The sequence below is a fragment of the Bactrocera neohumeralis genome, chromosome 6, assembly GCF_024586455.1.
Source record: "Bactrocera neohumeralis isolate Rockhampton chromosome 6, APGP_CSIRO_Bneo_wtdbg2-racon-allhic-juicebox.fasta_v2, whole genome shotgun sequence".
Classification (NCBI taxonomy): Eukaryota; Metazoa; Arthropoda; class Insecta; order Diptera; family Tephritidae; genus Bactrocera; species Bactrocera neohumeralis.
In genome coordinates, this window is record NC_065923.1 from 308895 (window position 1) to 326939 (window position 18045).

The window sequence follows — 18045 nt, forward strand, 5'->3', positions numbered from 1 at the left end:
CAAAGCCGCATATGTGCAATTATGAAGTCAATAGAACGGTTACTTGTAAAAAAAACTTAGGCCTCTTTAATAGCTATGTAACTTTTCACATACGGAAAAAAGTAGAATCTGAAACAAAGCTGTAAAATGTCACATGGAATCATCCAATCACCTGATTATACGAGTTTTTTACTATTTGAGTATTAATGGCTTTTAGATGATCGCTTGCTCGGCTGATAGTAGCTAAATTATTGTACTTACCGATCGGCCTTAAGGGTCAAACTGATAAGTGATATAAAGCTAATAGTCGTGTGCCTTTGTATGAAACGAAAGGTGCTAAGAAGACTGGGAAATTCATTTACAACTTTACATAGCGGCAGTAACAATAACAAAACTTTTTTTAGTAAAATTTCCTGGAAGGCTGTTATAGAAGAGCAATTATTCCTTATTTATGTATTTATGTTTGGTTAGCTAAAATGCTGGTAGCTGATATACTGTTTAGCCTCTAACACCAACGTCAACACACACATAGAAGCGACGCCATTTCCACCACCGATTACATATTCTGGACATGGATCCACTGTCAGTACAACATGATACTCCTATACCAGGATAATGTGTAGGAGGCCTGTGTGCATTTGCTACACGTGTGCGGTTTGTACATACAAATGTGCCTATGTAGATACCACCACCTATGTATGCATGTGTGTATTTTGTGGGGGTAGTGTGGGGTCGTCGCCTTGGTCATATATTTGGCGACTCATTAGTGGCGTGTCGAACGCGTCTATTGTGGTGCGTTCTGCGTCTTGAAAGTTAAGTAAATAAGGATGTGTTTTGTTTGGCTAAGCGCCGACAGTTCACATGTTAATTTGCGTAGCGCGGAGCGAGAGGCACAATTATAGTGGGGGTGGTGGAAGGTCATACGTAAAAAAAACAGTAGGCGATATGCAAAAAGAAGAACATGCAAATGACCATATTTACTAAATGTCAATAAATTTATTTATTTGAGGCATTTCCATTGATATGCGCTCCAGCCTAGGCGTGGTAGATGATGATGAAATTCGTTTTTGCTTAGAAAGTTCTATTATGCTTTTATTATGACTAGGCATGGTGAAAAAGAAATTATTAGCATTTTTAGTAGCTGGAAATTTATTGTTTGCAACTAAATAAATAATTGCAGATAAATTACTTTTTTGGTGAGTGGTTTTTAGGACAAATATGCGAGGGTTGCTATTTAAATGTCTATATATGGCAACACTAATGCACTCGTGTGTCAAATTTAACTTTCATATTGTAATGCTTGAAAAAAAGGCTTGGATGAGAATTCCACAACGATCTTTTTTGCATAAGAGTAATTGGTTTGTTAAAATAAGATGCAGACCTATTCTATTTCTATCGGAGAAACCCAGTATTCATTCATTGTGAAAAAGAAAAAAAAATATTGGACGTTTTAGATTACTAGCTCTACGAGATCTAATCTAAAGATGATTATGCTTTGTTGTAGAAAACTTCACGTAACTTTTTGAAAGAGAGAAAGAGAGAGAGAGGAAAGGTCAGAGACCCTATAAAATATATAGATATACATATATATGTATGTATACAAATGAATAGCAAGGCCAGCTGGTGCAACCGAAGCTAACGGTTTTTCTCATTTTCACTTTCATTGTGGAGAAAATACTGCATCATTTAGACTAGTCTATATCTCTCAGAATAACTGCATATATTCTTCAATTGCTTGTTTTACAAATTATATATTCTTGAAATAGCAAAGAATTTTTTTAAAATTTCAATGCTTATTTTTCTGAGCGAAAATATTTGTTTAGGATAAAGATTAAAAATTCAAATGGTTTCAATGCTTATATGAGCCATTTTTGAGCGGTTAAACGGCTGTTTCGGAATATGTAAATAAATATATATATTTTTTCACAAATTATTCAAATATCAGGGGTTTATAAAAATTATAGTAATTACGAATTGAAAACACCACAAAGGCAAATAAAGAGAATAAAATTTTAATGAAGTACATACATGCAAAAACAACTCTGATAAGGCCACGATCCCTATGACGCTATATTTTTAACAAAAAAATTAATAAAATGGTATTTATATCAGCAATTAGCAAAACTATTCCAATGAAAAAGGCTTAAAAATGTATTGCGCAGTCTTTAACACTGTAAAAAAAAACAATTTTTAATTTTATGAAAATGCATAAAAAATAACGAAAAACTTGCGTGCACCTCGAAGTGCTTTTTTTATAAAAAAAAAAACAAACTTTAAAAGAGATTTCTTCAAAAACTATAATATACCGTATTTCACATAAGTTTTGTCGTAATAATTTCATTGTTTGATGGATTTTTACTTAATTACTTCTGTATACAGGATCTCCACTTAAATATGCTATAAAAGGAATCCGACATTTAGGAAAGACCTTTGTTTTACCGAAAATTCTTGTCGAACATTTTATTTTTATTTGGACATTATGACACACTTTTTCGTTTTAAAACTTTCGAGTTATTCCGTCATGATATTTCAGACATTCAGTAACCAAGCAAATAACTGTAATATTTTCTTTGCTTCATAATCGCAATTTATTTGGAAATTTGGACTAATAGATAGCAAAAACACCAAAAAACCACAAAAAATAATAATAAACACATATTGTCGCCTTGTGGAACAAGCACCAAATCATAAGTTAATCATACGCCTATATATGTATGTATGTATGTATATCTATGCATGTATGTACGTATAAATATTCAACCGATATGTCGATCCATTTCACCTCATACTCTGTTGCTTTTGCTTATCACAAAGCGAAATTTAAATTAATTTCAATGAAATATAAACAATAAGTACACAAGTTGGGCACTGAACGCTCCACGATAAGCCCAAGGGGCACATGTAGTACTCAGCAATTTGTGAATCACGCTTTTGCTTATTTCTTGTAATTTTTATGTTCTTATTTGCAATTCCTTTAAATGTTTTTGTTCTTACTTTTAAATTTATCGGTAATTAGTCTTTCAATAAAATCGGGGGCACAATTAAATAAATTTCAGATATATGTCCAACAGTTATATATAAAACACAATTTATGGGCGCCGTACCAGGATTTGTACTTCTCCTTGCGGCTCAGCGGTTCCGTATCTGCTGCGGCGGCGTCGGCGCAACAAAAACATAAAAAATGCTCGGAATGGTCGCAACTCAATGATTTCGACATGATTGGATCCTCCGATTTAAAGGCACGTAAAATATTATTCATTAGCGGTTGCGAGAACGCGTTGCGGCAAGGTAAGCGGCGTAGCCCGCAACAATACGCGTGACACACTCTTTCACTCGAGCGTTAAGATGCAGTACAATTGTGCTATTGCAGCTTTACAATGATGTCTGCTTGGATTAAACTTAATAAATGCGAATACACTTTAGAATATTTATTTTCACTACAGCGCTGGGATTGCCTTCTTTCCTTTCTTTCGTAGCTCCACATGCACATATACAAGTATGTCTGTTATTATAACTATGTTATATTTGTATATATGTATATATATATACTAAAGATATACACTTCAGAGCGCGTATGAGTAATAAATATTCGTATTCTAGCACCGATAAGCACAAAAATCGAAACAAATGGAATATAAGAATTAAACGGTGTTTTCTATCGGAACGTTCGACCGCACGAAATGAGAGCGACCAACTGATTTTCCGGCGATAGAAGTTTCCGAGTACAACGCCACAAAAAGATATGGTGAAGAAAACGACAGCAAGCACACTTATGTAGGCAGCGATGACGACGACGACGACGGCGAAGGCGCAGACGACGCTGCAGTAGACTACGTCAATCCACTTCGAGCAGAAGTTCTGATACGCGCACACCAAGCCGAGTAGAACCCCCAATTCAATGCTTACGAGCTAAGAGCGAAGAAATGTGTAATTCGTTAACACTCATGCACTCATGCTCATATTACAATATTACTAGTGTTATTATAAGTTTTATTATTATTATTACGGTTGTCAATGCTGATCTGTTTTGCTTTTGCCTGTGGTCGCGTGGATATTCAACAAAACAAACAATATGCTTCGAGACATACATCTGTATCTCTGCAGCTAATAAAAATGCATCGTAAACATATTTATCAGCAGCAAATAAACACAATAGAACAACATCCATGTTCTGCAAACATTTTAAATAGTTGTAAGAAAACCAATTGTATTTTAGTCTTGTATTGCCATCAGCCAAGAAGGTATTTTATACTCAAATAAATAAATTTAATAATAATTAACTTTGGACAGTTAATTCACTATTACGTAGAAACAAAAAAAGGAACAACAAATGGCCCAACTCCATGCACAATTAACTGCATTGATAGAAACTATGAGTTATCAAAATTAAATCAAAAGAGAAAAAAAACATCATATGAAACACGCAAAAGTAATTAACTATATAATATAACAAGTAAGGAAGGACTAAGTTCGGGTGCAACCGAACATTTTTTACTGGGAATTACCTTAAGGTTGCCAGGAAATTACCTTAAGGTGCTAACCGTCAACTAGAGGATAGGAATCCAAGCAATTATATATACAGTTGAACTCGTATCCTCATACTCCACAAAAAAAACGTCGAGTTAAGGAAGGAATGTACGAAATTTGACTTCTATTGCCAATTCAAGAGTTCGAGTTATGGAAGTTCAACTGTGTACCGATTTTATCTATTTTTGTCAATACTACATACTATAAATATGCCATATACTAATAAAATGTTCCCTTAGGTTCATTAAGGTACCATCACCAATCATATGGATTAAAGTCATCCGAATGTGACATGGGGGCAGGTGAAGTTTTCGCCCAATTTTATCCAATTTAGACACTGTTATCTGTAAAACGCGCTCTCCTATTTTCACTTTGATAACTCACATGTTTACCGAAATAAGAACTGCGTCGAATAAAATTGTCCGTTACAAAAATGAAAAAATCTTTTAAACCAGTTGTCCAATTTTTATAAACTAAAATATTTTATTAAAAACATTTATTTTAAATTTCAAAAACTGAAGAATAATCCAAGAATTATGTGTTATTAATAAATATTTTTATTTTTTCCGGAACCCCGTCCATTAGTGCTTTTATAGTAGTGTCCGATACTCTCATAGCTGCTGAAGATCACTTTCTATTAAAATTTTGAAGGTCTTTGGTCACTTTTTTGTTGCCTTCATCTCCCTTTTTACCAAAGCCCAGTATCTCTCAATCGGCCTTAGTAAATCACTCCATTGCGTTGGAACCACTCTAAGACTGTTTTGCTATAGTGACATGAAGCGAGGTCAGGCCAAAAAAACTTGGACACTTCATGTTGGTTTAAAAATGAGAGCAATCTCTTTTGTAAACATTCCATCACATATATTTCGCTGTTGATTGTACCCGATGTAACGAGGGAGCTGCTCCTTTTGCCACAACTGCAAATTGCCTGCCACACAAGAAATTTCTTTGGAAATTTTGTCACCTTTTTGGCTTTGAATTTTTCAGCAACATTTCCTCGAAAATCGGCTGGATAAAATTCCTGTCCAGGTAGCTGAGAAAAGTCCGCTAAAACGTAGGTCTCGTCATCCATTATGCAGCATCCGAATTTTTCGACAAAATTTTTCCTCAGTTTCTTAGCTCGTTGTTTTGCGGTTTCGTTCTTGACGGCGTTTCTATTCGGAACTTTCTGTACCTTGTACGTCTTCAGCCCAGCTTTTTTCTTCGTCCTGCGTACGAAAGATTCTGAGCAGCCAGTCTTCCTCGCCAATTTCCTGCCCGAAATGCTTGGGTCTTTCTTGAGAATGGTAACAACGTTCTTCGCCTTCTCCTGATCATGTGGCCCTGCCTTTTTACCAGAACCTTTCTTCCGCACATACGCACATCTTCCTTAAAGCGTTTAATAACGCGAGAAATGGTTTTAGGGTTAGCCCCTACCTCTTTGGCAATTTCCTTAAACGACTACTTTTGAAAAAATTTTATAATTTTTTCCCGCACTTCCACTTCGCTTGCCATTTTCGCGTTAAATAAATTTTTATTCAGGGGTGTTGTGGAATCCAAGACAGAATTGCTTAGCTGTCAGAATTGCAAACCAATTCTGATTTTCAATGGTGTCACAGATCTGATTGGATTTTTGTCTTTTCGAACATACGCAAAACCAATATTCGAATCAGCTGTTTACTAATGTGACCAAACTTGCAAATGAATACATTTGGAAGCAATCCTATTAAAGTTTTTAATGAGTTCAGAATTAAAGAAAGATTTTAAGAGACAACATTTATCGAACGAATATAGACGCATTTGGGTGTTAAGTTACGTTTAATACGTTTTGTAAATCTATCTAAGAATATACCCCCAATGTTATATGTGGGAATTTGAAATATTGTCGAAGCTAGAAGGGAAATAGTGACCGAGCACTGGTAGATACTATATACATACATACATATGTATGTATATGAGCGCTTGGGCAAAAAGCGAAAACTTTGACGCGCGATTTCTCGGTTTTCATTCTTACGATTTTCTTAATTGGCGGACAGGATAGAAAAAAACTAAGCGTATGGAATTAGGGCAAAGTTTATTATCTTTGGCATTAAATTATCTTATATTTAAACAAAAAAAGCTAAGAAAAGTTAAGTTTGAACATACATATGTACATAAAATATTTTTGGTCAAAAACCACTTGTTCTTCAAATTTTAAAACTTTTTAGAATTTAACACTTATTTTTGGAAATTTTCGTAGTTTAACTTGAACAAAGTTATTAACAAATATGAATCTCTTTTGATTTTTTTGTTTCCGATAGAAATTGCGACCTGCATACTGCCCGCCGTCCGACAAATGCACATGCTTCCATGCAATTGCTTCCCTAAGGCAGAATATCAAAGAATTCGTATCCAAAAAATTTTCGGATGATGTTTAAATATATAACTATAAACCCTAGAAATTTCGCTTTAATCAATTATTTCTTTCCCTCCCAAAAAAAAAAAAAAAATAGATTTTTTAAGCCTCTAAGGCAGGCTCCTCCTTAAATATCCGCATTTTTTTTTCAAAACTCAATAATTAAGACATTTCGTGTTTTATTCTTATGTTTTCTCCTATAGAAATAAAGATAAATTAATTCGTAACAATAAAATAACATGAATTTAATAAACTTACATTTCAAATTTGTGTGCGAATATCTTCTTGCTTTGTTTCTGACAGCAAAACCGATAAAATTGGTTTCCGTGACACCCAAAACCGATAAAAATTCTGTTTCGAATATCAAACCAATAATGTCTGAATTCATGACACCTACTGCTTTTTTTGATCGGTTTCTATTCTGATTCCGACAACTATCAGATTCCACAACACCCCTGATTGACTTTAAAGGATGCACAATATTTTTTTTGGCATTTATTTCAGAGCTACTAATATAAAAATTTGTTTATTTAAAATTTTTAATTGCACGATATGGAAAAAATGTAACGGACAATTTTATTCGCAGTCCTTATGTGTTAGAAAGTCACCTGGAAGTTCGAAAATCGTTGTGTTAGGTATGTACATATGTATATGAGAGCACCGGACAGATTATCCCTGAACTTCCATTATATATCTCACACATTGTTCAATATTTGCGGTAAAAAGTCAACTATAGGTACTGGGGTCCAAATATTTGGTACCTACGGGCCTACTTGTTATTTTGTTGGATTTGAACAATTTTTGGTCATAAGATTGAATACTCTAAAGGGATTTTTCGTGAAAAGTTTGATCCCATTATAGTAATTGCTTCTTGATTTGTACACATTAAACCTGTTAGAGAGCAGGGCCACGCCCATTTAAAAAAAAAAATTTGCCCACTGGTGTCCCTTACTACTGCAAACCTTTGTCCTAAATTACAGGTCTATATCTCAATTTAGTGCATAGTTGTGGCATTTTTTAGGTTTTCGGTTAATGGTGTTTTGTGGTCCGATTGCGCCCATCTACGAACTCGTAATTTTCTTTTTGCCAAAGAACGCGCATACCCAATTCATTAAGATATCTCAACTTTTACTTCGAGATGCAGACGGACGCATGGACAGACAAATATTCACTCGGATTTCAACTCGTATCGTCATCCTGATTATTTATTATATATACATATATGTATATATATTTATATTGAAAGTATCATCTAAAACTAAGCGAGATATAAATATATATATTGATCACCCTTTGTTAATTATTATTACGTCTCATAATAATATTAGAGGTATTAATTTTTTCTGGGAATTACTTGTGCTATGTTAATAATAATTTTTAAAGAAAATTACGAATTTCCAATGAATCCAATTCTATGATAATTGGCGAAATAAATTTGAAATATAAATATTAGAAATGGGGAATGCCTGTATTAGGGTGTTTTGAATTAAAGCACGTACGATTGTTACGTAATCCCCTTATTCAGTAGAAGAACTCAAAACCAAACAGCATATCATTTCACCCACAAAATTATTTAAGTTTAGGTACGTTGAGGTCTTACGGTTTCTTAGAAAAAAAATATATATACATATAGTATATACATAACGGGTGATATAAGTAGATGTACTTTTTCAATAGATTTTTTTTTGACAGATCACGCGTTAGTCGTGTTAAGCGTGTTTGCCATTTCATTATGGAAAGACTTATGATTGATCTAAGAAAATCCGACTTTTACGAGCCAAATTTTGTTCAACGATGAGGCCCATTTTTGGCTCATGGCTATGTAAACAAGTAAAATTTCCGCATTTGGGGCGAAGACCAAGAACTGAATCCAGAAAAGAACAACAGTTGAGTGTGGTTTGTGGGCCGGTGGAATCATCGGTCCATATTTCTTCAAAAATGATGCCGGTGAGAACGTAACCGTCAATGGTGACCGTTACTGCGCCATGATAACCGGCTATTTGATGTCTGAAATTGAAGCCAGTGTATAAGAATTGATTGAAGGGTTGGTGATTCCCCTTGACCTCAAAAATATATATGTACATATGGGAAAGTAATATTTGGTTTTCATTCGTGATAGAAACGACTTCAACGAAATGTCATAATCTTCACAATAACTCGCTGATACTAAACACACAACTCTATTATATTACACTATTCAGACAAAGTTGATGTAAAAGAGAATATGTTCGTGTGGAACGAAGGTGATTACAAAATGTTAATACTGCCTTTTTGTAGCCTAAAACATATGAATCCAATATTTGGTGCCTTCCTTGAAGTTACTTTGTGCTAGAAAAGTATTATATAGAAAAATGAAATAAAGAAAACGAAAGAGTAAACACGATAAGAATTTGAGTAGAGTATGACGACAATTCGAAATTGATAAGACGATAAAAATATATATATATATGTACATATACATATGTACATTACGTATCGGTATATACGAAAACGTGAGGTATACAATACAATGGAAAAAGGTGTATAAAAACGATTACATACAAACAAGTAGACATGCAAAAGTTTGGACTGTGATGCTTTTGTTTTTTATTATTAAAATTTTGTATTAGCATATTCCGGGCATTAAACAATTTATATGTATGTTTATAACCATAGAACATGTTTTACTATGGTATATGGTTATTATTCGTTCGGAATGACCTTTATTCAGTTACTAATCAAGGATTAAAACCCATGTTGTCATTTTCTACGAAGTACCCAGTAGGCCTGTAAGACTTCAAATTGCACTGATGATAACTCATTGCATGTTTTTCAAGAAGGCCTTCACCATTGCTAATGACGTCAAGGCCGTTGAACAAGCTTCGTTGCGATAAGGAATCGCTCTGTAAGAAACAGACACACGTTTGTGGTGAATTTTTGTGCCTTTTGTGGTTTCTAGGAGTTATTATGCCATTTACGTAAACTTTTAAAGTTTTAATTGCAGCCAGCTTCAACTTGTTACAAAAAATTATAAATTTTGCATACATATGACTTTTTACATTATGACTTGATGACTTAACTTTTAATATTACCAGAGAGGTAGAAAGAAAACCCGAGCCCGGGAATGAATGTAGTTGGAGAAAAAAATCATAAAAAAATTGTTACAGAACACTATGAGAATTCCGGCCCGAGAGGAATTATCCTCGATGTAATATTCAGACACTTTACTGAAAACAAAATCTTTAATTTATCTTAAACTTTACATTATTTTGTGTTTGTAGCTTTTGTCAGTTTTTCTTTAAAAAAATACCTTCACCCCGAGTTAAATATTAAGACGAAAGTCTTTTTCCCATTGCTGAGACATTTCTTTTAGTGTCATCATTGAGGATTCGATATTGCAACAATCGATTATAAAAAAATACATATTTTAGACCTTCTAAAGACGTTATAATCTCCGAATAAATTGTGCACATATCGGATCACTCTAGCATCGTGTAGCTATTCAAACTGGCTGTTCAAAATCTATATAACATTTTTTCCGTTATTAAGTAACCTAAATTGAACCTGAAGGTTGATCTATCAAACAACGTGCTTAGTACGTACTAGCAAATTTTTTCCGCGGGATGTAAACCCTATTGGTCGGTTATGTTTTCAGATCCATATTTTCTCTTCATATACTTGCTATAAGAAATGCACCCGTAAAGGGTATTATATAGCTTCCGTACACCCAAAGTTAACGTTTTTCCTTGTATTGGATTTGACTTGTCTAGTTTTGAATCCATTTTAATCCATAAGAACAATTAATAAATTGCAATAAATAAAATTACTGCAAACTATTTTTAAGACTTCAACTTTTCTCGGTTTCCTATCCTCTTCAAACTTTTATGCTGCTTCTTCAGCATTATTATGTAAGTCCTTACAACATTTGAGCATAACTTTCTTCTTTTAGGGCAAAATAGTGCGCGCATTTGTTTCTTTGCGAGACTTTCATTGAATTTCAGTTGCTACTTTAACACTTCTCACTTTCAATTTTTATCCTTTTCACCGTTGTTCTTCTCCTCAAATTACAAATCAATTTGAACTTTTTGCGAGACACTATGAAACACATGTAACAAAAAGACAACTCACCCGCTAAACCCGCGTCGTTTGGTCGATGAAGTCAAAGGGTCCGGTTTGCCGCGATTATTACCTTAAAGAAAAGCAGAGAAAACATTTAAGAAATTAATATTCTATAGAATTTTCTTAATTGTATAAAAGTCAGGCGCTCACTTTGTTCCTGCATGACATCGTTTGTTTCCTTCCGCGCTGAACTGTTCTTCTGTGCGCTTGGCGATGGTTTAAGTATTGAAACGGGCACCAGTCCTTCCTGTACGGCTGCATCGTCACTTTGTGGATTTAGGCGCACTAAACAAAAATCTGGCTCGGCGGCTGAGGGTGCTTCCACCACCTCAACCTGTTGCCCTTTGGACACACTCAACTCGTTGGAGCCGGGTGTTGCTATGTAATCGGCGACCACCCAAGTACCCTCGTGGCTGCCAATCTGAAAAAAGCAACAAAAACAAAAATAAGAAACATGAAAAAGGATAACTTAATTGAATATAAAAAAATGAAGAAGACAGACTACAATGAAAAGCGGCAATGGCAACAGCTTGGCAAAAAAAATCAATAAATGTTGGCACATTGTACCTATACGGCTAGTTAACATGGCTTGTAGAGCACTACAGGCATGAGGAAAGCGGCAAACATTCTAGCCAAAGGCATATCAAGTCGGCAATGAAGCATATTAAATAAACAGAGGCATGAATAGGTAAGGACCGGTAAGGTAAACGAATTACTACACTCTAGTTGTCAATCAGAAAGGCTGGAGCAGAAGTTCAGGATGCCAGTGTTGCGAAAACTTGGTAAGGGAAAAGTAAGAATGTGAGATAGGGATATAAGTTCACATAATAGATAATTCCTTTATAAATCCTTACTAGAGATGAGTTTAGCAGAAGATCATATAGAGAAGGGTTGTTCAAATGCAATTTTTTAATATTGGCAAACGAATGCAAATATTTTCTTCTATGAATTAGTTAGTTTTAGAAATTTTGATTACAGTATTATTCAAACTTTTTGTAAAAAATATTTGCTTAAATATATGTTTTTTATCTATTTTCACTATTAATACGTTTTGAACTTAACGCCAAAATGTAGGCTAATCTTTATTTTTCCTGTTCTTCAAAAATTCGAATTATTTTTGTATGGATATTGAATACACAAATATATGTGAAAAATATGGTCCGAAAATTTGAAAATGATCGGGGAAATAGTTTAGGTGTTGTGATTAAACCCTTAAACATTTTATAAATAATTTTTCATTAAAAGTTTAATGGTAAAAAATTATGTTAGCGCTTAAAAACGGCGAAAAAATAGATCTATTTAAATATTCAATTTCTTTTTAATCTATTTTGGTGCATGAGTCTATCCTGAATACACCGTAAATTATTCTATTATAACTATTGTAGAATAATCAAATATATTGATATTAAAAAATTCATAAATGATTCTTTCATTGTTTATTTCAACAAAAAGGGAAAGCATTGAACAAGAATAGTTTGTAACAGAGTTTGGTCTTGACAATTAATAAAATAAAAACAAATCAATTCTTCCGTTTCATACTTTGATAACAATTTGCTAAATGTACAATTTTATATTTAATATAATTGCGAAAAATAATAATTTTTATATAATTTCTGGTTCAATAGATTACCGATAGTATTTTGGAGTTAATTCGCAATCCATTCAAGCTTTTATTAAATGAAGCCACCATAAGTGACTTAAATATTTCATGGAAATTATTTCACAGTTCAAAAACTCGTCAAAAATATCAAACAGTGAAACCTTTATCGGTCTTTGCAAGCGTATCATATTTTTGCAATAATAAAAGCAGTGTATAATCTCAACGCTGCATTGTCCTATAAGTTATAAATTCCAACTATGAATGTAAGTGATGAGGTAGCGTATCATTTTCACTTCATCAAACAAGCTTTTCATCTTGCTATTTCCAGCATAATGCACACACACATATAGTTATACCATTGGGATGAACTGTATTGTCATCCCATGTATTGACAAAAGAATAAACGCGAGTACACACACACAAATACACACATACAATGGCTGCTACTAACAAGCCCACCCACTCAGCTATTTATTCAGACGTTGCTAAATCTTTATTGTGATACATTGTTGGAATTAATTATTCATGAGTTAAATATACATACATATACTGTATAGGCATGTATGTATGTTTCGCTGAAGAAATCCGCATCAATGAGTGGTGAGCGAGTGCTGCTTTTAGTTCTGTGTGCTAGTGCCGTGCACCCTTGTAGCTGTAAATGGACTATAATTGGTAAGAATGAATAGATATTGATGTTTATTGATTAAAATTAGCTATCCGTAAAGGCAATATAAATATGGTTTGCATAGATTAGAATAAATTATAGAAGCATGGTGTGGGAGGTTTGAAAACACTGATTTACCGTTGTTCACCGTAGAATTTAGGTATAACCATACCTTAATATGTGGTATAATCCGTTCATGTTATTAAAATATAAAAGTTTTCCTTATAAATTTTTATCGCAAATGTCATACTCTTTCACGAATAACGGTCACTGTAGGGCAAAGTCTGATAAGAAGATTTTCCCCAAATTAGGACAATAGGCAATTGGTTGAATAAAACCATTTTCACAATGAGCTGATGAACATTCCACGGAAATTCGAGTTTGTCAAACCGCCAGCTGATTATTGGTCCTAATGAGCTAGGGCATCCAATTCGTGATGAAAATTATAGAAAAAGTTCTATAATGATTTGTCAGCTAGCGCTAATTGCTATCTTTTCGTAGAATATTTATTATAAAAATATTTGGCATCAAAATTCAATTAGGTTTTAGTAAAAACAAACAAAAACAAACGTCATTAGGTTTACGCGCTAAACTTCAGATAGGAAATAATTGAAATTTTGCAAAAAAAAGTTATTTTTTCATAAACTAATATGAAATAATTCAAGATTGACTTTTATACTTCATGACACTTTTATTATATCGCATGCTATATTTTAATCGAGCGATTGTGAAAATAAAAGTCACTCATACGGCCTGTTGCAAATAAACTGGAAAGTAAAAATATTATTTAAGTAATTAAAGCGTTATGCAGCAAGATATTGGATTAGCCATTGATTTACATAACATCATTACAGGTGTTTTGCACAAAAAATTACTTTTTGAAAGAGGTCGGCCGTGCTTTGTTGACTATATCCACGAAACTTGAATAATTGCCAGAAAAATAAATCAGATAGAAAGATTTTTGACACTTTTAAAATAATTTTTCTGCATGTTGCATTTTTGCCATTATGACCATACATACATATGTACATACATTCACTGGTGGCCACATAATTAGGGACAAAATAAAGTTGAATAAAGCACGCGTTTCAGTTCAATGTTTTTAGCACTAAATTTCCGCCTAGAGACCCACTGTAAATTGCAACGGTATATATAACTGTGCACAAAAATGTAGCACGTGTTTGAGTGACACTTTTACTAAAATTCGGCGGTTTTAAGAATTTATTGTATTTTGAGTGTGCTGATGCTTGGTCACATAATTAAGGACACCAATTTCTTTATTGAATTTTTATTATTTTAACACAAAAACTTGCGGTAAGTTGTGTAAATCATTTGTACTATTTGTGTAGAACTGAGGAAAATTATTATTTACAGGCAAATTCTGGGCAAGATAAAGGATCAACTGACCAACGATGTATCAACACGAACCATCAGACGTCGTCTTCTTGAAAATGGGCTACGAGGTTGTATCGCAAGAAAAAAACCGCACGTGTCAAACAAAAATTTTGAGTCGTATTATATTTGCAAATGAGCATATTGGAAAACCCTTAGATTTTTGGAAACAAATACTGTGGAGCGATGAATCCAAGTTTAATTTGTTTGTTTCAGATGGGAAACAATTTGTTCGACGCTAACAAACAAGGAATTTCACCCTCGATACACTTTAAAAATGGTTAAGCATGGTGGAGGCAGTATTATGGTTTGGGCTGCATTTTCGTGGTACGGTGTAGGTCCTTTTCAAAGGATAACTCAAAGAAGGGACCAATATTTATATAAAGATATATTGTCGAGTACAATGAAGCCATTTGCAGAGGAACACATGCCTGAACCATACATTTTTATACAGGATAACGACACTGCTAGGAGTGTTAAAACTTGGTCTTCGTGCGAAAACATTACGGTTTTGGTTTGGTCTACCCAGAGTCCGGACTTAAATCCAATCGAAAACCTCTGGACAGATGTCAGAAGAGGCTTGGGGAAAAAATCAAGCAAAAATGCTGACGAATTATTTCAAAATGTCAGGGAAATATGGCAGAGCATATCAACTGAGCGATATCAGCGTTTGGTCGGTAGTCTGCTTAGAAGATGTAAAGCTGTGCTATCCGACAAAATACTAACTGAAAACATTAATTCATAATCAAATTTTAATTTTTTTTGTATTATTTTTAATATACTAACAAAAAATCTGAAGTTGAATTTTTTAAACTTACGTTACCATATTTATTATCTTTTAAGATATAAATTTATTGAAAATTTAACAAAAAAATTGTTTTCAATTCAACGTGCGACAAAAAATTAATCATATATATGTATCTATTTTGACTTGGTCATCTTATTAAGGACACTTCAGATTTTTTGTTAGTATATTAAAAATAATACAAAAAAAATTAAAATTTGATTATGAATTAATGTTTTATGTACATATTTTATGGTAAACGGGAATAATTACATAAATAGCACTTTAATTTTTGTTTTGTTAATAAAATGATAATGAATGAATTATTGAAAAAAGCGTGGATAGCACAGATATTAAAAATCACTCATACGACCTATCGTACATGACAGGGTTTTCAACGACTCAGCTTCAAGCTTTAACGTACACATTTATAAACTTATCTGTGTAATATTACTATAATATAATGGCAATATATTAAAAATGTTTGTATGCTTACGTAAATAATACAAATAGGCTCCTCCTTTGAGCATTTTTGTAATTATAAAGCATTAACAGAATTTAAACAGAAAAAGAATATATCTTAATATTTTTCATTAAGCTATATGAAATAGCATACATTTAGGCGCAACCCACGCTTAGTGGTTACTAAAAAAATATTTTTAAACAATTTCAATGCTAATTTATCTGAAAATACGAATCTTATATACATACATATATTATTTCCATCCGCCATAAATTTCTTTACATTGTTTTACATTTTCATAAACATGGACATTTTGACTAACAAAACATTAATTCAGAGAGAATTTGTTAAAACAAGGCCTATTTGCCTTAAATAATTTGTGTAAATATTTTCCTGCTGCCAAATTTTATTAATGACACATTTATGCGCTTATATAATTAGCGGGTTGGCAGTATAATATTTTATGTTCAATAAAATCACACAAAAAAACATACATATATTCGAGCTTTTATATGCGTGCCCGCATAATAAGCCTTTTAAGCGGAATTAAACCGACATTGTGTACATACATGCAAACAATTAATTTCCAGCAGATTTACAAATTGAATACTTACTCATGCGCACATATGTAAATGTATGTATGTATATTATTTAATCCATATGCAAATATCAGCAGAGTGTGCGTTTACGAAGTTGGGAAAGTAAATTGAAATATTTTACAAATTGTCCATAAAACTGGAACAACTTTGGCAAAAAATCACAAAAACGGGTCGCTTAGTGCTCTCAAGAATTATTTCAAACTTGAGATTCAGTTTATTAAAATATTTAAAATAATTCATTATTTATATTTCACGCATGTTTATGCCCTGATTAGGGTTTAATAAGTTTGCCACGAAATTTTTAACATTATAAAGTATATATGTATATCTATAAATGAACGTCGTGACGTTTTGAGTCGATATAGTTCCAATTTTTCAGATCTGAAATTTTGCAAACATCTTTCGAATCACTATGACATACATATGACTATCACACAAGCTGACTGATTATGAAATATATTTTTTATTGACAAGATAAAATTTGTTAAGAATTATTCTTCAAGGCAACGGTAAAACCGTCGAAGAAATTGTTCAGAACGGACTACTGTAGCATATATCAGCCATAGAAACTGAATGATCAAAACCAAGAAAAAGAAATTTGTTTACATCAAATCAATCAATCAAAATGCACTTGTTAAGGTAATTATAGCTTCGGAGCAGCCGAAGTTAACGCCGTTTTTTTTATGGTTATGTTAACTAATTAAAAAGTTGACTGCTTTAACTGATCAATAAAACTATTTATTTCCATTTCTTACATGTGAATATTATAAGTAATTGTAATATTCAATAAATTAAATGTATCAAGTATATTAAGTATTAATATATAAGTTATCAACAATCGAAAAAAAATTCCCTAGAAATGAGTTGATAGAAATCATTAACTGAAATCACATTCAAAAGGAAATATTAAATATATATTGTATGTGACATTTCAGAGACATTAACTCATTGACATATCAAAGAAGCTCAAGTGGTTAATTCTGTAATAGTAACATAACCTCACTTTTAAAGTTTTCTCAAATAAGTATACCTTGATTGCATATTTTACTAATTTTTTTTTAAGTAATTTTTTGTTGCACAATTCTGCACCAAATACTCACCTGCTCAATTCTGCTTAATTCGCAGAATTCGCTACCATATATGTACATACATACATATGTATTTTCATATAAGGACACTTGTTTGCTTATATTACACTCCAAACTAAACATCGCAACAATTTCAATTTTCGCAACACATACCCATGCATACATACATGCACTTGTAAACAAATGTGTTGTATTGAAGCTCCCGCTCCTGTACGAATATCCTGTACACAAGATTGTGTGTGTTGATGAGCTTTGTGGCTCGGCTCCTTTGAGGTTACAGGTACATGAGGCAAACATTAAACTTTCGAAAGTCACAACGCTTAGCATGCAATCAATCAACTTATGTACACATGTCTGTATACATATTTGTATGCCTGTGTGTGTCCATTAGAGCTTTTGCTTCAAGCGAACAACGAGTGTTTCACAGGAAACAAAATTAATGTGAATTTATATGTGTACATATGCTTCGGAAAGCAC

At 32.9% G+C, this 18045-nt stretch overlaps 1 protein-coding gene across 1 annotated transcript in view; it reads right to left on the reverse strand.

Annotated features, from left to right (window-relative positions):
- LOC126762727 (triple functional domain protein) overlaps positions 1 to 18045 on the reverse strand; it is a 91594-nt gene that overhangs the window by 21423 nt on the left and 52126 nt on the right. Inside the window, exons 9-10 of the mRNA XM_050479690.1 lie at positions 11129 to 11399; positions 10988 to 11048 (exon numbers count right to left, since the gene is read on the reverse strand). Coding sequence (XP_050335647.1) covers positions 10988 to 11048; positions 11129 to 11399 — 332 coding nt within the window. The remainder of the gene's footprint in view (positions 1 to 10987; positions 11049 to 11128; positions 11400 to 18045) is intronic.